The 22,219-nt window shown below is 35.1% G+C and overlaps 2 protein-coding genes across 4 annotated transcripts in view; one reads left to right on the top strand and one right to left on the bottom strand.

The window, feature by feature from the left end:
* The window catches only part of IMMP2L (inner mitochondrial membrane peptidase subunit 2), a 904,017-nt gene that overhangs the window by 468,526 nt on the left and 413,272 nt on the right, over positions 1–22,219 (bottom strand). The gene's annotated exons all lie outside the window — the stretch shown is intronic.
* Positions 6,048–8,547, top strand: LRRN3 (leucine rich repeat neuronal 3). The gene has a single exon (XM_059932689.1). It carries the CDS (start codon positions 6,048–6,050, stop codon positions 8,169–8,171), a length of 2,124 nt encoding a protein of 707 aa, XP_059788672.1. The 3' UTR covers positions 8,172–8,547.

Below are 22,219 nucleotides of genomic sequence, written 5' to 3'. Positions count from 1 at the left end.
CAGAAGTGAGAGGGTTTAGGGCACACACATTAAAATTCTCAAAAAGTGAAAATGGGATTTAGCTGGTCCATCTATTTTTTAATGACATAATTAGTTTATTATTTAAAAAAAATTTTACACCAATGCACATAAAAAAACAAACGACAATATCTCCTTCTAAAATCAACATCACCATTATCACTGTTATCTAGCCCAAATCTCAAAATAGCCACCAGGGGAAACGATTTTCTCACTGATAAAGCTAAAGTGTACCTAAAGAACAGCTATGTTTTTAAATTGGTGCTGGTAAAGTGAACCACTTTCTGTTTTGCCAGTGGAAACTTGGCAGTATAACTGTGTTATTTCTACTTTCTTTTTTTTTTAAATAAATTTTTATTTTATTTATTTATTTATTTTTGGCTGCGTTGGGTCTTCGTTGCTGCACACAGGCTTTCTTTAGTTGAGGCGAGTAGGGGCTACTCTTTGTTGCGGTGCACAGGCTTCTCATTGCAGTGGCTTCTCTTGTTGCGGAGCACGGGCTCCAGGCACGTGGGCTTCAGTAGCTGTGGCTCGTGGTTGGTCACTAGAGCGCTGGCTAAGTAGTTGTGGCGCACGGGCTTAGTGACTCCGCGGCATGTGGGATCTTCCCAAACCAGGGCTCAAACCCGTGTCCCCTGCATTGGCAGGTGGATTCTTAACCACTGCGCCACCAGGGAAGTCCCCTATTTCTACTCTCTAACCACCAAACAATAAGAAAAATATTCTGTAAAAATCTGGGAGCATATCTTTTTCTCTTTATTTTTTTTTCTATGTTGTTTAAGTTACTTAAGAAGGGAAACAGTCATTTTAATCATTATTCCATATTCTATCATACAATACAAATTATAGAAAGACACAATTGTGAGTTAGCATGTAGCAAACATTTGTTTAATGACCTATATACAGGCTTAGGTACTAATCAACTGATCAAATGTACTAATATAATCAAAAGTAAGCTGAATACAGTTCCTAATAATAATAATCTCATAATCTAGTAAGAAAATAATAATCTAATAATCTTATACCTAGTAAGGAAATAGTCTAATAATCTAATGTCTAGTAATAATCTACTGCCTAATAATTTTATGGCCAGTAAGGGAAAAAAGAAGGGTAAACAAATGATTATCATGACACAAATGAGAGGTGACCAAGAATGAATCCAGGAAAAGCTTCCCAGCATAGATGTTTGGGGGCTGAGGTCATGCTAAAAGGGCCATGAGACTCAAGAAGTCCAGTTTCTGGTGATGATATGCTCTTTACTAAAGCAGGTATGTCAGGCTATCATTTCTGATGATGATGATAATTAAGAAGTCTAACCTAACTTCCCTGCACCTGACTCTATAATTACAAACAAATTGCAGATTCATAATTTGTATTTCCAAGTAGATTTTTTAAATGGAGCAAAAGCACTGACCAGCAGATTCAAGTATTTGTACTCTTTTGACAGTCATATTTCTCATTGTAATGTATTGGCATTTGGGTTTTGTCCCCTGTGAGTTTGGTTAGTGTGAATCACACCCTACTCACTATTAGTAGATTGATAAAATTAATTTTCTAAATTTGAAAAGCTGAAGTCAAAGGTAATACCAGCCCTTCCTAAGAAAAACATCACTACATTACCTTCTGTTAAAATAATTTCATAGCATCTCTACATGTGTATGCAATATGGCTTACTAGAAAGAGCTGCAGGCCTAAGGATAAAACCTGGGTTCTAATCCCACCTCATCAATTATTAGCTGTGTGATTTCAGGCAGATAGGTGTCAATACCCTTATAAATAAATAAATAAATAAATAAATAAATAAATAGTGGTTAAAATCCCTCTCCAATCTGTTTCAAGGCCATTATTAACATAAAATAATGAATAACAAAGGGCTTGGAAAACCACAAAGCTCTAAGAGGTAAGATATTATTACTGCCTTACTAACCTGCAAATAATCCATTAGTGAAAGTATCATAATCATTTTCAAAAACATAAGAAAAAAATCAATATTACAAGAAAGGCAAAATTTACATATCCTCTGTTGTACTTCCCATACTGACAATTTCTTCCTACAGACCTGGAGAAATAAAATTTGAATTTGTTCACCACTTTAAGAACTCTCCTTATTTTCTAAAGCTTGCAGAATAAATATAGTTCAAATAGGGTTGTTTCTGGCATATGGCTATGCCAAAATGATGAAATGAGGTCAGAATAGAGTTTCTAATTAAACATAAATATAAATTTAAGAAAATACAAAAATTTTAAAACAAAAAGTGGTATTATTAGGTTAACATCCCCCTAAAAAGAATGTTTCACCTTGAACATTTCTAATCCTCTAGTTAACATAAAGGAGAATATAGGAGTCTTTTTGCTCTGCCAGAGAAAGGGGATATAACTGGTTATTTGGCTGACATTATGATTGCTCAGTTCTCAACTGAGTGATTTATGTCAACATGCAGAAATTTATACTTTGTACCTAGGTTTTTTCTTCATTTTGAGAATAAAGAGGCAATAGATTGCTATTTTAAGTTTTATCCAGGCGCCTCTCCTATGTGCTCCCATTTCATCTCTGACACTGGATTGTAACCATCTGTTTACCTGTGTCTCCCCAGAAAGACTGAAAACTTATGAAGGGAAGAGACCATATCTAAGTCATCTTTTTATCCTCCAACTATTAACCCAATAACTGGCACATAAAAGGTGTTCATTAAATGTTGACTGGATAAATTGAGGAATAAACTAAGATATAATATTAGATTGACTTTAAAGTCTAGTTCCTTTGTATTACACTCAAATTTAATCTTTGGATTTAAGTAATAAAGGTAACACACATTCTGTGTAACTAATAGATTTACCCAAGTTAAACCAGTTGAATACTGAAATTAGGAAATCAAACAAACCGAATTGCTTAAATTGTATGTAGCAAACATGAATATGTACATTTATTAAGCAATATAATTCATTTATCAGTTCACTGAAAACATTTCTTGAGCATCTACTATGTTCTAATTACAATGCCCAGGAGCTGGCAGGCCTCAGGCTCTCAAGGAAGTGAGTGTCTGGTGGGGCAGAGAACCAACTAAATATTCTGACAGAGGTGTGTGCTGGGGCCACTGAACGACCTCAGAGGGCAGCTAAAGTACAGCTGGGGGGAGGGGTTATATGGAAGGCTTCACAGAGAGGTGATGCTTGAACTGAGGGTTGATAAAACAGCAATAATTAATGTAAAACAAAGAAACAGGCAATCCAGGCAGAGAGAAAAGGGTGAGGCACCCACAGTTCTACTGGCAGAGAGAAGGCTGCATGCAGAAGAATGGCAGAAAATGACAAGAAACAGAGAAAAAGAGGAGGGACCCCAGATCGTGGAGGGTTAAGGATTTATAAAACATCTTCAGGGAAGAAGCAGTTGTATTAAATTCTTTCCTCAAGGGGCTTAGAGTTTACTTAAAACAGATTAAGAGTAATAGGTGAACAGTATTTAAAGAAGGAATTTTGATCAGCAAATAGGTGAAGTAACAAAACAAAACAAACAAACAAAAAAAGCAAAGACACTTAATTCAAGATAACTTAGGAGTTATCTGAACTTCATGATCCAGTTTTATCACATCTCTTAAAGGATAAGAGGAGAATTAGGTGTGACTTTGAACTGTAAATATTCCAACAAATCTGAAAACCAAAGAATGTTTTAAATTAAAAAGAAAGTGTTTTATCTCTCTGTAGAGACCATATCTCCAAATACATTGATCTCTGTCACTGAAGTACCTACCTTAGAGTCACTCAACAATGCCATTATGAATGTCAATATTGGGCAGAGATGAAAGAAAAGAACAGTATTCACAGACTGATTATTCAGCAGACCATTACTACTGGTAGGCAAGAAGTCTCAGAATGAACAGTGCAGCCGTGCTCCAGCTGTCCTGCACACTTGTGGGGAGAGCTCATCGGCAGTCCAAGGGATGGAGTGTACATGTAAAAGTAATGTGGTATTTTACAATACAGCACATATCAAAATTGCAACTTGGTTTTAGATTGCTTATTGTTATGATAAAGACATCAGTAACCATTTAAAAGAAGGTACATCTAAGTGTCTGTATTAGCAATGTAATCAAAGTTACTTTTTCATTGTTAGTAACTAATGGAATGTAAGTTATTTTCAGGGAAAAATAAAACAGTCTAACATTAATCTGGATTTCAGTTAAGCATGACAATATACAGGTACAGCTACAGCAAGTTAGACAACCTTTTCCAAATACTGCAAAATTCAAGTCACTTTATACAAACAAAGGAAACTATGGAGAGAAGTATGAATTAAAATGAAAAATTCAGCGAAATTCCACAATTTCTAGTTCATTTTATAATTTTATTTCTAAATGCCATCTCCTGGGAACCTGAGGAACCACAGGCTAACTCATTTGATTGTAACTGAACAGTATTATTTATTTATAAACTTTTAATTTTGCCTCTCTAAGAGAAAATAAAAAAGCCATCACTGAAAGGTTTTCTTTTTTTCCCCCCTATAACTAATTGTCAAAGAGAACGACAAATAATAAATAAAATTACAGGCTATAAACAAGCAAATATTTGAAAACAACGAAAAATTCTGGCAGCATAATTTTTACGTTTAATGTAACTTCAGTCTTCTAAAGATCCACTTTCGCAGCCATAAAAAAGAACGAAATAATGCCATTTGCAGCAATATGGATGGACCTAGAGATTGTCATACTGAGGAAAGTAAGAGAGACAGAGAAAGACAAGTATACTGCTTATATGTGGGATCTAAAAAAATGGTGCAAATGAACTTATTTACAAAACAGAAATAGAGTCACAGATGTAGAAAACAAACTTATGGTTACCAGAGGGGAAAGGAGGGGAGGGATAAGTTGGGAGATTGGGATTGACATATACTATATATAAAATAGATAACTAATAAAGACCTACTATAGGGGCTTCCCTGGTGGCGCAGTGGTTGAGAATCTGCCTGCTAATGCAGGGGACATGGGTTCGAGCCCTGGTCTGCGATGATCCCACATGACGCGGAGCGGCTGGGCCCGTGAGCCACAACTGCTGAGCCTGCGCGTCTGGAGCCTGTGCCCCGCAACGGGAGGGGCCGCGATAGTGAAAGGCCCGCACACCGCGATGAAGAGTGGCCCCCGCACCGCGATGAAGAGTGGCCCCCGCTTGCCGCAACTAGAGAAAGCCCTCGCACGAAACGAAGACCCAACACAGCTAAAACAAACAGACAAATAAATAAATAGAGTAGCTATTAATTTAAAAAAAAAAAAAAAAAAGACCTACTATATAACACAGGCTAGTCTACTCAATACTCTGTAATGGCCTATACGGGAAAAGAATCTAAAAAAGAGTGGATATATGTATATGTATAACTGATTCACTTTGATGTACACACCTGAAACTAATACAACATTGTAAATCAACTATACACCAATAAAAAAAAAAAAATCCAGCCTATCCAATGTCTGGGCCAATAACTATTAAGGACAGTCATAACAAGGATAAAGTCATCAAAACATACTGAATTAACTGTAAACTAAGAATATTAAGATATAATAATATAATTAAGATATAATAATATATAAGATAATCATAATTAGTTAATGGATATTGTGTTTTTTTCCCTTTGGACTAATTATTTTTCTCTTTTTTCTTTTATATTTTATTTTATTATAGTTAGCATCATGCTGCTATTCCTGCAAGTACTGAACAAGCATGGGATTTGAATATTACACTCTTAAATAAATGAATTGCTTAATTTCCTGTGACCATCTATACATACTCCATCTTCAAAAAGTATATCAATATTCTATCATAAAGGAGATAGGAACCTTTTCTTCAATATGCATGACATTTCTGGACAATGCAATTGTGGCACTGGCACTTTTTTCCATGAAGAAAATCTTTGCAGTTCTATGGCATTCATCATTTGACAAAAGCAACTATTTTCCTTATCTATCAGCTCTTACTGATCTTACTAGCAGTGACCCTGGAATCCTTAAGGACCCATTAAATCTCTGAAGAAGAAAGCTAAGATGAAGGACCTGCCACTCCAAATTCATGTGCTACTTGGCCTAGCTATCACTACACTAGTACAAGCTGTAGATAAAAAAGCAGATTGCCCACAATTATGTACGTGTGAAATCCGGCCCTGGTTTACACCTAGATCCATTTATATGGAAGCATCTACAGTGGATTGTAATGATTTAGGTCTTTCAAATTTCCCAGCCAGATTGCCTGCTGACACACAGATTCTGCTCCTACAGACTAACAATATTGCAAAAATTGAATACTCCATAGACTTGCCAGTAAATCTTACTGGCCTGGACTTATCTCAAAACAATTTATCTTCAGTTACCAATATTAATGTAAAAAAGATGCCTCAGCTTCTTTCTGTGTACCTAGAGGAAAACAAACTTACTGAGCTGCCTGAAAAATGTCTGTCTGGACTTAGTAACTTACAAGAACTCTATATTAATCACAACTTGCTTTCTACAATTTCACCCGGAGCCTTTATTGGCCTACATAATCTTCTTCGACTTCATCTCAATTCAAATAGATTGCAGATGATCAACAGTAAGTGGTTTGAGGCTCTTCCCAATCTGGAGATTCTGATGATTGGGGAAAATCCAATCATCAGAATCAAAGACATGAACTTTAAGCCTCTTATCAATCTTCGAAGCCTGGTTATAGCTGGTATAAACCTCACGGAAATACCAGATAATGCCTTGGTTGGACTTGAAAACTTAGAAAGCATCTCTTTTTATGACAACAGGCTTATTAAAGTGCCCCATGTTGCTCTTCAAAAAGTGGTAAACCTCAAATTTTTGGATCTAAATAAAAATCCCATTAATAGAATACGGAGGGGTGATTTTAGCAATATGCTACACTTAAAAGAATTGGGGATAAACAATATGCCTGAGCTGATTTCCATCGACAGTCTTGCTGTGGATAACCTGCCAGATTTAAGAAAAATAGAAGCTACTAACAACCCAAGGTTGTCTTACATTCACCCAAATGCATTTTTCAGACTACCCAAGCTGGAATCACTCATGCTTAACAGCAATGCCCTTAGTGCCCTGTACCGCAGTACCATTGAGTCTCTGCCAAACCTCAAGGAAATCAGCATACACAGCAATCCCATCAGGTGTGATTGTGTCATCCGTTGGATTAATATGAACAAAACCAACATTCGATTTATGGAGCCAGATTCACTGTTTTGCGTGGACCCACCTGAATTCCAAGGCCAGAATGTTCGGCAGGTGCATTTCAGGGAAATGATGGAAATTTGTCTCCCTCTTATAGCTCCCGAGAGTTTTCCTTCTAATCTGGATTTAGAAACTGGGAGCTATGTTTCCTTACACTGCAGAGCTACTGCAGAGCCACAGCCTGAAATCTACTGGATCATACCTTCTGGTAAAAAACTCTTGCCTAATACTCTGACAGACAAGTTCTATGTCCATTCTGAAGGCACACTAGATATAAGTGGCATCACCCCAACAGAAGGGGGTTTATATACCTGTATAGCAACTAACCTGGTTGGTGCTGACTTGAAGTCTATTATGATCAAAGTGGATGGCTCTTTTCCCCAGGATAACAATGGATCCTTGAATATTAAAATAAAAGATGTTCAGGCCAACTCAGTTCTGGTGTCTTGGAAAGCAAGTTCTAAAATTCTCAAATCCAGTGTTAAGTGGACAGCCTTTGTCAAGACTCAAAATTCCCATGCTGCCCAAAGTGCTCGAATACCATCTGATGTCAAGGTATATAATCTTACTCATCTGAACCCATCAACTGAGTATAAGATTTGTATTGATATCCCCACCATCTATCAAAAAAGCAGAAAACAGTGTGTAAATGTCACCACAAAAGGTTTGCACCCTGATCGAAAAGAGTATGGTAAGAGTAACACCACAGCATTTATGGCCTACCTTGGAGGTTTTCTGGGGATTATTGGTATGATATGTCTTTTCAGCTGCCTCTCTCAAGAAATGAACTGTGATGGTGGACATAACTATGTGAGAAATTACTTACAGAAACCCACCTTTGCATTCAGTGAGCTTTATCCTCTGATCAACCTCTGGGAAGCAGGCAAAGAAAAAGGTACAGCATTGGAAGTAAAGGCAACTGTTATAGGTGTGCCAACAAACATGTCCTAAAAACAACTAACTAAATCTACTTCAAAGAAAACTCAAAACTGTGGTTGTACTTTTAAAAAAAAAAAAGGCAGAGAACTATTACTTTGTAGAAGGAAGTTTAAGCTTCACCAATGCTGCTCCTGACCAATGGACATATGTACAAGTTCAGCATTTTAATTAACTGGCTTCGAAGGGTACTGTGGCAACCAAATAAAACAATTCCATTTTTTAGAACATGTAACTTTTATGTCTGGACTACAGTTAAAGTGGACAAAAACATTTCTGTATTTTTTTTAAGTATATAAGAGTAGTTGAACTGAGCAATACCTCCTCCTGTGTTGTATTACACATGTTAGCCACGAGTTTTTGCAGTGACCAGATAAACTTGAATTGACACGTGGTGTAATAAAATGGACAAATTCTGTAGAGTAGACACAGTGAATATGTGGACCTCTTTTATAAGGAAAAATACATTTTGGATTAAAATCAATTGCTTTTGTCTTGTTTTTGTTTCTAAATAAAGAATAATTTCTGGGAAATATCATTTGACCAGATATCATTTAAGTGACAATGTTTTCAAAAAGCGTTTTTCTATAATGAAATTTGGAATGCTAAGAGTAAGACACTTTTACTGGGTGATGTAACTACATTTTTATAATGCACAAAAATGGATTTTAGAAGGCACTTTATCAATATTGAAAGGCAATAATAACATTGTACTTAACCCTTTATTGACAGAAACAAATCCTCCTGGAAATTATGTATTCACTTATAGATTTTCTTTTCTTAACAAGCAGCTTTTGGAGTGGATTTAATTATTAAGTTCATATAATGTAAATCCAATATCTAAGGAAATGAAAGTCTTATTTTAATAATTGGTAGTAGCTCAACATTAGGCTGCTTGCTTTGCAGAAAATATCACCAAATTTCAGTAGGACTTAAGATCTAGGTGTAATTTTCAAATCTTGCTGTGACTGTAAACACTTAATGAGCTTCACTGCAATAACAAGCAAATAATCTAATAATCTTCTATGCTGCAAATACAGCAAGAAAACATGTTCTACATGACCCCCAAAGAAGGAGGTTTATATACTTGTATAGCAACTAACCTAGTTGGTACTGACTTAAAGACAGTTATGATCAAAGTAGATGGTTCTTTTCCCCAGGATAACAATGGATTTTAGAATTTTAGGAGACTAGGATTTTCTGAAACTAGGATTTTTAAATTTTATTTTAAGATATACTGAATTCATAGTGGAAGAAGTTCCAGAGTTAAATAGAAATTTAAGAGGACAGTTTTGCTCATGAAAAGCTTCTGAGACTTAGAATAAAAGAAAAAAATTAAGTGCAGTTTTCAATGACTGTAAGGCACCTAAATAACACAGCTTAGAAAAATTGAGAATCATTGAATTGAAGTGCTAATAACATTACTAATTATTTTAGAGTCTTATACAGAAAATACAAGACTTTTACCTGGAAAGAACAACCAAGACTTTTAGGGCTTTAGTCATATTTACAAACAAAAACCCATAGTCCTACAAAACCAATGTATTTGTGTACAAAGAAAACATCCTGAAACAATAAAAAAAAAAATCTACAGAGGTAATAAGCCTTACTTTTTATAGGCAAATTGCTTATCTCTACAAAGCTACAAGTCTTCCATGTTAACTGCTACTTAATCTGTTCATAATCAAGTGTTTAAGTTTTCTTACCGTAGCTTTCTGCACATCATCAACATGTCACTGGCCTGTAAACATTTCTACCACTGAAATCATATCAATTTATTTGTTAATACTAGACATTTGCTTTTGTGATAGCACTAACAGTTTCTAATTAAGTATTAGCTGTATTTGACAATGTTGGAAAGTAATTGTTATGAACTCTTTAAAACGAAAGGACAACTGTGTTAATTTTAACACAACCAAAATATGAAACTTGCTAATTAAATGTGTTTCCCAAACACAAATTTTACAACCTGATGAATCACTATCACAGAGAGGCTGACATTAGAATTTATCAATAAGACATGCTCATACTTCACAAGAGGTTTCAGCACCACGGACAGAGCTTTTTAAAAGAGCCAGGCTATTTATCAAAAATAGAGGAGCTGAAATATGACCTATTAGGATACAGATATTGTATAGGTCAGCAAGAACTTGCTCAGGTTTCTTGTATGTTTCTATCTTCATGAAGAACTATACCAAACATGGTAAAGCTGAGAATCCATTTCAAGCTACATTTTTCTTAGAGAAATTGCAGTAAATAAGTACTCTGAATAGATACCTAACAGTGAGCACTAAAATGAAGTATTTTTGTTACAGCTGAATAAATACAGATGCTCAAAGCAAATCATGATCCTATTTACTTGCTCAAATTTTAATCTAAATTGCCAGTGAGAAAAAGAAAAAAAGACATTTGCTTCAACAACAGAATGGCATTTCATACTCCCTACATTACCTCCTAAACCTCACATAAAGTTAACTAAGCACTGGTTAAAGTACTCAAAGCATGTAACTTACAATTTGGTGATACCAAATGGATACAAAGGCAAACTCTGCCTATAATAAATAAAATTCTAAAGTTTATATCTCTATGAATGCCACATGATCCCCTCACATTGCATGAAGGAAAACATTTTTTTAGAAAAAAATAATTTTACAAGAATTATATATTTTATAGTTTACACTACAAAATAAATCCAAATTTTCTATAAATAGGCATGTCTAGTTGAATACAAAAATGCATACAATGTGAAGCAAAATGTGCAATTGTCAGCAAAGCCAAGTAACAATATGCTGCCAGTCATATGTAACCATTTTACTTAGAAAGAAATGAAATAGATTTATGGTACATATGTCAGTCCGTTGATACTTACTGCAGTTCTTAAATTTATTCTAATTAGGTAAAAATTTCTTAAGCAACACTATATAACAGCAAGCATAATTTTAACATTATAATTCCTTAGTCTATTCATTTAACTATATTTTCTTTTGTTTATATTCAATATATATGTATTGTATGGCTATTAGTCACTGGAAAAATAGAAGTGAACAGGACAAATTCCCCACCATTAAGGGGCTTATATTCAACTGGTTTGCATTCTGGTTATGTATCATTGATTTCACAAATATGTGTTAACTATGTTACCTAGCGGAGACCCAGCTTCAATCCATACTTTCACAGAATGGTAATGTTCAGAAAATCAGATTTTTTTCTTTGGTCTAAAATATTTTATTTATCACAACATGTTGATACAGGAACTTAATTCAAATTTATTATTGATTTTATTCACGATAGATAGATAGATAGATAGATAGATAGATAGATACTAGCCTAACACCATCCTCAGACTGGTTAAATAAACAGGCATGTCGACTTACCATAAATTATTTCTAGGCACAAAAACATGGATAACTATTATGTTTCCCCTATTTTCAACATAGAATGATCACCCAAGAAATGTAAGTCAAATTCAAGAAGGTAATCTAGCACTGCTAAAATATTTATGTATTTTATGAGGAAGACCAACTTACTCTATCCACTCTTATAAAAATCTTCCAGGGCTTCCCTGGTAGCGCAGTGGTTGAGAATCTGCCTGCTAATGCAGGGGACACGGGTTTGAGCCCTGGTCTGGGAAGATCTCACATGCCACAGAGCAGCTGGGCCCGTGAGCCACAACTACTGAGCCTGCGCGTCTGGAGCCTGTGTCCCGCAACGGGAGGGGCCGCGATAGTAAAAGGCCCGCGCACCGCGATGAAGAGCGGTCCCCGCACCGCGATGAAGAGTGGCCCCCGCTCGCCGCAACTAGAGAAAGCCCTCGCACGAACTGAAGACCCAACACAGCCAAAAATAAATAAATAAATAAAGTAGCTAACAAAAAAAAAAAAAAAGAAAACACCGGTTCCTAATTCCTGTGCCAGTACCCATTTAAAAAAAAAAAAAAAAAATCTTCCAACAACTATGAAGAAAAATTCCATAGATTAGCCTTTTACATGAAAAATTAGAAGTGACAGGTCAGTAACCAATAAAGCAAAAAAACAACTTAAAGTTTAAGAGCATATATTTGCTAAAGAAAGAGAAAATTCCAATAAAATGTTCTCACAGCTGTCATAAACAGCAGGAAAAAAATCTCATTGTATACGTAAACATAAAGCAACATCTTTAGCTTCGTCACAATGCTGACTTTCTAGGAGACAGGGAATTATAAATAGTAATTATATTATGGCTACATTTTCTTTGATTCAATCTCTGTCTCTCTTGTCTCTCTTTCTCTAACTTGCCATAACAAATGATAACAAATAAGTAAAAGTTTTTTCAAAGAATATGGTTGTTACAGGTATGTTTAGTATATCAAGCGTCCCAAATGGTCATTTGGGGATAAATCTAAACAGAAAGACTAAAATGATCTTCTCTTTCAAATGGTAGTATTTTCACCCTTAGTTCTATAGCCCCCACCTTTATAATATCATTTTACCCTGACTAATGCCTTGCTAACTAGGCTGTTGCTTGGGAGCATGGCAGTATTGTACTGGAATGAAAAAGCCATGCCTGTCATGGAGTTCTGGAAAATGAAAGAAACTGACTCCAGTTTCAACACAGTAGTGGCTACTTTCGTGTGTTAATTTGAAAAGTGAGGACTTTATTGTTAGGGGTGACCACCAATTTGGTTTATATTATTTCTCTGAAGCAAGGGGAAAATAAAAACACTATTTGTACACAGGAATAAAATGGCAAAATCTGAGTTAATTTTAATAGCCACAAATATCCAATTCCAAGTAAAATTATTAAAATACAAGCTTTAAAGAAGAATATTCTAGTAAAATATAGATTTTTTTTCCAAAATCTGGCCTAAACATTCCATTAATGATATAACAAAGGTGCTTTTGAATTGACTAGTAAGCATTCAGTATTCTCAAGTGAGAAAATACATGAAATAGAACACAATTCCTTTTTATTCCTACTGAAAATAGACAAGCCCATAGAGATTTGAATCTACCTATTCTAGTTCACTTTACATATATAGCAGAGGGCTCTTAGCTTACCTTTGAATAAAGCCATATAGTCAATACCAAGTAAGGGGTCATGTATATAACAGATACTTCGATACAGTTTTCTCTTAAAAGCAAAGTGAGGTATTTAAATAAGTAATAAATTCAGAGCAAATTTATCACATATGATTTCAAAATTATTGTAGTGTGGTCCAGAGTAACAAAGCATAGCCAAAAGAATTGTGGTTAACCTTGGCAAGTCTTTCAGAAGAGTGAACTATAATGGCATTTGAAGACCTCACAGTGCTTTGTGTCTTTATCTTTTCTAACTCTAATATATCTTCAAGAAACTAATACCATTATGTGACCATTGTAAGGAAAATCCAGCTTCTCATTAAAATATATGATTCGGTGTCAAGTCATTGATTCAAAATCCAATTGTGATATCCATTTATAATGTTTATCAGCCTCTGCAACAAACAATGGAGTAAACTTAGGACATAAATTGACCATCCTAATCCTAGCACTGAAAGAATCAGAGTGTAATAAAATAACTTTCCTGTCAGTTGAGGTACCAAATTCAAGGTTGGTAAAGACAAACAGTTCTTAAACCATCAGAGGTGTTATTACTACAGGAATATGATCAAACACACTGAAAGAGTTCTTCAAAAGAATACTATATAAGACTGAAATTCACTATCAAAACTGGGATTAAAGACAGATACCTCTGGTAAACATCCCTTTAATAATGATTACAGAGAGGAGTCATGTAGTCAATAAAGAACAAAAAAATCATGTCCCCAAAATAACTTTAAGGCTTCCGGGATTCCCATCGCTGTTTCCTAGTCAATCAACAAACCAACATTCCAATATATGATTTTCACATTAAATTGTTTATTAGAGTTTAAAAACACATTTACATACAAAATGCATGAATTTATATAACTATGTGATTCTAACTACCCAATTCAAACCCTTGAGTGTAAAAATAAGAATCCTTCAATAGAGAAAAGGTATAAAAAATAGAAGGAAATAAAACATTTATTTCTTTTTTCTATCAAAATCCTTATCTACATATATTCATATAGATTTAATAGACTGCATTGAAAAAACGAGCTACATCAAAAACACCCGTGTTAGATAAGGGGAGTTAGGTTCTTCCCACCAATGGGTTACGTGCGTCTCAGTCCAGGCTCAGGCTTGAAGTCACAATGTGATGCTTGAGAGATTTTCTTGGCACATATAATGCATAGCAATTAATAAATATATTATCAACATTATCATATTTGAATAAATATACATTCATATTTCCTTGAGTAACAAGATAAAAACTAGAAAGGAAGGAAACAAACACTTACTGAATGCTGAATATGTGCCAGACTAAAAATTTGCTATGGTCGTAAGAAATCCACTCCAGATCTAAAGGAGAAGGGGTGTGGGAAAAATGAATATTTACCATCTTACTATGTGTCAGGCATACTGAGGAATATGCTTGTTCACCCTCCTGGTCTCTGTTTCTCTATATGCACGTCTGTCTCTCACATGCGTGCGACACACACACACACACACACACACACACTTATATTAATTCAATTTTCATGAAATCCTTGTGGGCTCAGTGTTAACACTCTCATTTTATACATCAGTCTCAGAGAAGTAATTTTCTTTCCCAAGATGATAATATCATAGAGCAGAAAAACCAAAAGGTACAATATTATGAAAAATAATAATACCCAGGTGCTTTTCTGGCATGCCATACAAAAAATAACTAATAGGTGGTATTTTGAGGAGGGAACACTCCATCAATAGTATACCAGATTCATTAATTGTGCTATTGTCTTCTAACTATCTCCATCAACATGTTCACTTATAATATTCCTATGTCGGTTCTGCATGAGGGATTGGGGTAATGGGCTCCAGTTTGCCAACCTTCAGTTATTACTTGCCAAAGGCACAACTGTGAGCACTGGTTTAGCAAAAAAACCCAAAACAAAACAAAACAAAACACACACACACACACACACAAAACAAAACAACCTCCAAAAACCTGCATATATTATAAATTGAACTTTTAAAATAAGCATATTCATGAAGTACTCACTGGCTGCAAGGTGCTTCTAGAGACTTACGAAAGACTCTTCTGTACTTATTCCCATGCATCCATTTCACAGTCCCCATGCATAATGCTCTCCTGTTTTTCTGTCCCATTACAGAAGAGTAAAGGATAGTCAATTACCTGTTTTACTTGTTTTCTGACTCTAGCTTATATTTGTCATACATGATAATTCTGACCTTAGAAGGAGGTGCATAAAGAGTAAGGACTGAGGGGAAAAATTTTTCCCTTCAACTTTCTGCCAACATCCCCATCCTTGCATGTATTGGTGCCATAAACACTAACAGCTTAGAGGGTCATAAGTCAGTGCACTCTGATAGAGTTTAGTCTGTTGGACGACTTGTAGTCTATTACAAACGGGTTCTGAGGAGTTCTAAGTTATGAATTGGAGTTTATGAATTGATTCTGAGGAGTTCTAACAAATGAATTTGTTCTAGAAGAACAAAACTAATTAGTATAGGATAGATAACATGGATTATTTGTTCATAAATGGGGCAGCAAAAAATATTATATAAAAACTTGACACCATCGAACTTATCCCTGAGATTAAAACCTCCAATGCCCATATAGGAAGTTGATTGTCTCTATGTCCCAGTAGAAGAAACAAGGTGATTCATTAAAACAAGCAAACATTTCCACAGATTAGTAGCTTCCATGAAATTAAATTGGCATGCAGATTTTATGTGTAGAGAAGTATCTCAGTATTTAATGAGTACTAATTTTTGCTTGCTAATATTTCATAGTCACTATGCTGAACCCTGTTCTCATTCCAAAGATACCACCCCACCTTGATTTTTTTTTTTTAATGAATCATTGATATGGCAGAACTCTTTTGCTACTATTATTTGGAAAATAATAGTAGTAAATTTTCTAAACAGAGAAGCAAGGAGTGGCCCATGTTTTCATTCATACATGATTTTTTCCCATGTGCTCTTCATTTATTGAGGATCTACTATGTGCCAGACATGGTATTAGCTGCTAGAGATGCAACATTGACTGTGATAGACAAATTCCCTGACATCATAAAACTTAGTCTACAGGTAGATACCAACAAATGAATCTGGTAATTGCAATATAAGTTAATAGAAATATGATAGGAATGGGGATAGCTTACACATATGCTGGGGTACAGGTTATTATAAAGGAGCCCAGAAAGGGTTCTAACAACTAAGACTGCCTTTACACAATCTCCCAATTAAAAAGCTGAGAAATGTTGGGAGCAGGCTAGGGACAGTGTGAAGATGACAACAAGCTGAAGAATTTGAATAGCAACAGCATGCTGAGTAACTGGGAGAAAGTTCTGAAGAAGGAAAAAGCCAGAGCTGGCTTCAAAAGATAAATGAAGATATGGGTAAAAAAATCAAACTTTACTTGGTGCTAAACGTGGTGGAAACTAATGTCCCAGGGAAAACGACTAGGCCAAATTTAAAACACCAGGACTAATTTATAAGGCTACAAATATTAGTTTTCCATATTTCACGCCTGTCTCCCTCTATAACCAAGCCCCAGTTTCTCATCCAATCCCTAGTCCTCCATAGTTGGGAATATGAGAAGAAGTGGGAAATAAAAGAGAAAAGGAAATAGACACAGGCACACTCTGTACACTACTCCTCAGGTCTCCCCTAATCTGAAACCACATCACACACACAGAGAGACTCTCAAGACCCTCATAAGCATACACTCAGACACAAACCATTCATGTTCAGAGTAAGTATGGTCCATTATATGTAAGATATCCTATTTTCAGATATTAAAAAAATACACCTCCCATGAAATTAACAGAGGGTCAAAATGTTACTCCAGCTCTCCACTCTTTCCCCAAAGGGAAAATAAATGAAAGAGACCTTAGGTATTCTGGCCAGTTTTGTACATTAAAACCCATGTAATGTAAAATTAGGGTCTATGTGTTTGAATTTAAGACCGATCTAGTTCTATTTCCACTGATAATTGTATTTCTCTTTCAGAAATTTCACACATATGTTATATAGAGTTTAATAAGTATAAAAACAGATTTAGGAACACCAGGAACAAATACTGTGTCTCATTTCCTTGCATTATGTTTTCTACCATACCAGACATAGTTCTAACTGGATCTCATAGATATCACTTTCCTCAGATAATAGAAAAAAAATTGCTCTCTTATGTTTCCAGTTGAGACCCTGAATTCAAAATAACTTAAAATAAGAAAGAGTAGAATAGGTAGAAGTACTCACCCACATGAATAGGACACTCATTCTACATTTTTTATGGTTTCTCAACACTGAGCTCTCTTAAGAAGAAAATTTTATTAAGATTGTCTAACACAAGTCTAATATAGATTACTAAAGATGTAAATTATGTCAATAATTTAAAGTTTAATTTTGAAGATGTACTTAAAAATTAATAGAGGAGATAAGCATTAATAGACATAAACATAATAGACATAATAAACTTAACAGAAAAGATAAGCATTAGCATAAAAATTCGGAAATACTTTCGCTATTAAATTTTCTCAAAAAGGTTTTGGGAAACTGTGATACAAAGACTATTAAATTAGTTACTTTTCAATCCTTCAAAATCTTTTGTTTGAAAGGTCTGTTGGAGGTTTTTACCTGAAACCAAGGGGGGGTTGAAAGCACATCCACCTTCTCATGATATTTTAAATGCCGGGGTCTTGGTATGCCCAGAAAGACTCCTACAACACTCTGAAGTGAGCTCCTAATTTTGTAGAGGACTACAATTCACCATGGAAAGTGTGTCTGTTCCATTTCACTCTGGTATGAATAATAGAGAAGCCTTTAGATAAAATGATACTAAGTAAACGTAACAACAGAGTGATTGTTTTATTGATACGAGTAACTCTGCCCCAGCGCTAGGCTGCAGTACTCAGGTCAACTGTTTTTCAGTGTGACTACTCACACCAGGTAAGAACATGTATGTGGCTTAGCACAAACTCTCATCTCATTCTGGAAAAAACAAGTCATGTTTTAGGTTCACTGAAGCCAGAATATATAAAATACTAGGTCTATGAAATCAGTAGTCCTAGATGTCGAACTAAAGTTACAATCTTAAATGTCATAAAGCTTTGATTACACATTTGTCAAGTACTTTCTAAGATATAAGACATTTTTACATATGTCTGACATTTGAATATATCCTCCGTAGCTACTCTGTGATTTCAGAAAAATCATGCTAACCTACTTTGATGAATTATTGGTCCTGGCAATGGAAATATCAAATAAAATTATCATCAAATTTGCAAACCCATTGAATCTTTCCCCTGCTCCAAAGTGAGCACTGTCAAACACCTGTGCATGCTTTCACAGTGGCAATGGGCTTATCAATAAAGATTTTTGCTATAGTGGGAAAAGCCAATCCTATGATCTTTAAATAATCTGGTTTCAGAAATGAGTTTTTATATTAAACCTCTCCTAAAGATCTCCTTGACTTGAAATTCCAAGCTTAAAATAATGATGTCACATTATTCCTTTAAAATATATTTTAAAGTACATAATTTTATATTATTTTGCCTTAATATATTTTACTACTAAAGTAACATGTGATTATTATACAAAATCAAGAAAATACAGAAAAGAGAGCCCCACATTCTTCCTGTCTCCCTCTTACAAAGCCTGTCATTCTGTCTTCCACAAAGTTTATATTATCTGACTCTACTACCTTCACTCTTAGTACAGACTAGAGGTGCCCAGACTGTAAAATTGGCATGAAAGACCTCCAATCTCAGGATGAAAGATTTCACTGCTCACCCCATCATTTCCTCACCCAGCCCCAAAGCTCCCAATGACATGATTGGCAGATATTACCATCCTCTAGTATTGTACATCAGTCCTTTATGTATCAGCCTATTACATTTTTGCAAAGCTTTAGGAGTAAAAAGATTTTCACTCTCACGTTCAGCTGAGAATTTGCTTCTTTCTATTTTTCACTAGTTTTATTTTAGGGAGCAAAAGAGGAATGAATTTAATGTATGTACTACAGGGCAGCCCTGCAAGTCGATCATGCTATCATGTCCCTATATGTTCTTTGCTCCACACTGAAGAAGTCCATGTCCTTAAAGCTATTCAGGTCACTCTTCTCTGAAGATGATCCAAGTCATCAAAGTCTCTCTTAAAATACAGTACCGCAAACAGAATGCCACCCTGTAGGTGTGCTAAGCTCTCTATTTGGTTGGGGAGCAATGTTAACAAAATTCCTGCACTGTTTTCAATCGAAAGCAGAGCCACCTCTAAGCAGATGAGGGTCTTCATACTTGAGGCCAAATCTTGTGGTTAGCAACATCACCAAGACCAGCATCACCAGCACTTAGTAAACGCTAAGCCCTAGCAGACATATAACCTAATTTAACCCCCATGAGGAAGGTTCTATCAGTAGCCATATTTTATATGACAGGTGAGAAAATTTAGGTTGAGAAAGTTTAAGTGACTTACCAAGATTTCGCTAGTAAGTTTTTATGGGTAAGAGGGATTTGGTCTCCATGTAAAAGCAAATTGACAGGTTGTTAGTTTGCTAACACCTACTATAAACCTTGGAATTTCTCATATGAACTGATATGACCTCTTAGATAAAAGTCACTCAGCAGGTAGTAGGGGTGGGTATTATGATAACTTAATTAGCATCAGCAATTATCACAAGAGCAGAAAATTAAGAATCTCTATAGTTAGAAATAGTATTTCATTGATAGCATACTTTTGGAAATAAAGCCTGACACAAACTAAGAACTGGAAAACAGAAACAGAGCGATTACACCTCCATGATGCTATGGTCATTAGAGAAATTGATAGAACTACAAGGCTTTCAGTCAACAAAAGAAAGACAATCCCAAAAGGAAAACTAATGAAAGGTATTCCCATACATCAAGGTTATTCCATTGCTTAACTTACTAACAGTAGTCTAATCCCATCATGAGTTAACAGGATGCTGAGGAGAGAAGTATAGATGAGAATAACTAAAGCTTGTTTTTGTTTAGCTATTGGCTTCTAAACTTGTTTTTAACTGTGCTCCACATTAAAGTAAATATAATACATTGTGACACACACATAAACAAAAATTAAGTTTCACAAAAAAGATTCTAACTGTGCAATTCAAACTCAGTATATTTTCTATTCTATTCTAGTTCTTTTTTTTGAAAAAATGTTGATATGATCTGTTAATTGATTTTATTAACTACCAATTAGTCATAACCTGCAATTTGAAAAACATTAAACACCTACCAGTACCCATGGTCAGGAATAAACCACAAGTCAAGAAATATCTGTGGAATTGCCATTTAGTTTCTCTTTTTGTAGTTATTAGTTCAAAGCTTAATATTATTTTTTTTTCATTCCAACATAATAAGGGAAAGTAGAAGAGAGGAAAAGATGGCAACAGCAGCTACTGAAGAGGTGCTTTGTGAAGGGGAAGAGGAAGGAAGAGCATGTAACATGCATACTGAGGCTTAGAAGAGTTGAACAACTTGCCCAAAGAAGGGCTGGGATTAAAACCCAAATCTACATGACTCCAAAGTTTGTAATTTTTACATAGGTTAGAGAACAGTCTACAGGAATATAGTTAATATTTCTAAAATGCATCTGTCTGGTGATACTACACTAAAAACCTCTCAAAGGACAGGAAAAAAATCTTAAAATAATTAAATCAGGAGACTATCAGATAAACTTTTTATAGATTTCTAAATAAGAACGTACACTGAATGGTAGATTCCCTGGCTGTCAGCTGGGAATGTTTTCTTGAGTTCCATTTAAGGAAAGGAGGAGTGTAGTCATTTCCTAGGGCTGCCATAAGAAAGTACCATACAGCCTTCTCCCTTGTGTCTATACCCAAATCTCCCACTTTCTCTTATAAAGGAACTAGTCATTGGACTAAGTTGATTATGTCTGCAGAGACCTTATTTCAAAATAAGGTCATATTCACAGGTACTGGGGTTAGGACTTGAATATGTCTTTTCTAGGGACACAATTCAACCCACTACAAGCAGATAGAAATGGATAAATCTAGGATGTCAACTATATGTTCTCAAAAATTGGAAAGTTACAAAGATACACAGCAGCTCAGTTCAACTTCAAATGGCAACAGGGAACGGATGGAACAGTGTTAAACTCCCTCCATCTCAGTTCTTTGACAGCATTTACAACAGTATAACAAAAATGCAAACCAAAATAAAGTAAAATTAATTTTCAAGAAGGATTCATTCTGTGTTCAATTTATACTAATTATCATGCTGAAAGAGCCATTTAGATGCCTTACAAAAATTTTTTTTCTGTTTGAAGGAATTTTTTAAATCAGTGTTTATTTCATTGCTGATGATCCATTTCACCCCATTCCCTAATCACAGCGAAAAAAGACGTTAAGCCAGAACTACAGTTTTCCATCAGGCAAAACAAAACTTATACAAAACACTGGCATATTCCTTTCTATACTTAGGAAGATCAATTTTTTTCTATTTCACACTTTCAGACCACATTGCTCAAAGTAAGAAAAGGCAAATGTAATCAAGCTTGATAAGCCAGAAGCAGACAAATGACACGAAAAAAAATAATTTGAGGAGTGAAGATATTAAATTACCACCACAATGCTCTGAATAATAAAAGCACGGAGTCAAAAGCAGTTCAGTTTCTTAAGACCAAGAGGCATTTCAACAGCTTTACCAAAGACCAGAAGTCAGTGTTTATGTTTTGTAAGAACTGTAATATGAATGAATTAAGAAATTATACTTTTAAAAATCTCACTTCGAAATACAGTTGGAATACAGATGGGATTCTCTGATACTTCGTGCCCTACATTAACTCGTGGGGCCAGAGGACCAAAGCAAGAGGGAAATAGTGTGCCTCCCTGTTTAGTTGTGGTAGCTACTTTTTATTACATGGGCAATATAATTCATTGTTTCTTATGTAACTGCTAACCTATCTTAAATTTTAATAGCCATCCATAAACAAACAAATGATATCACTTGTTCCAAGTGAGGTGTAACTTAC

This window comes from Balaenoptera ricei, chromosome 9 (genome assembly GCF_028023285.1).
Source record: "Balaenoptera ricei isolate mBalRic1 chromosome 9, mBalRic1.hap2, whole genome shotgun sequence".
Classification (NCBI taxonomy): Eukaryota; Metazoa; Chordata; class Mammalia; order Artiodactyla; family Balaenopteridae; genus Balaenoptera; species Balaenoptera ricei.
The sequence above is the reverse complement of the archived record's forward strand: the minus strand, read 5'-3'. Positions and strand labels throughout refer to the sequence as shown.

What these genes read in the sequence shown, in the direction of transcription:
- LRRN3 (XM_059932689.1), top strand. Translation starts at nt 6,048, where the DNA reads ATGAAGGACCTGCCACTCCAAATTCATGTGCTACTTGGCCTAGCTATC.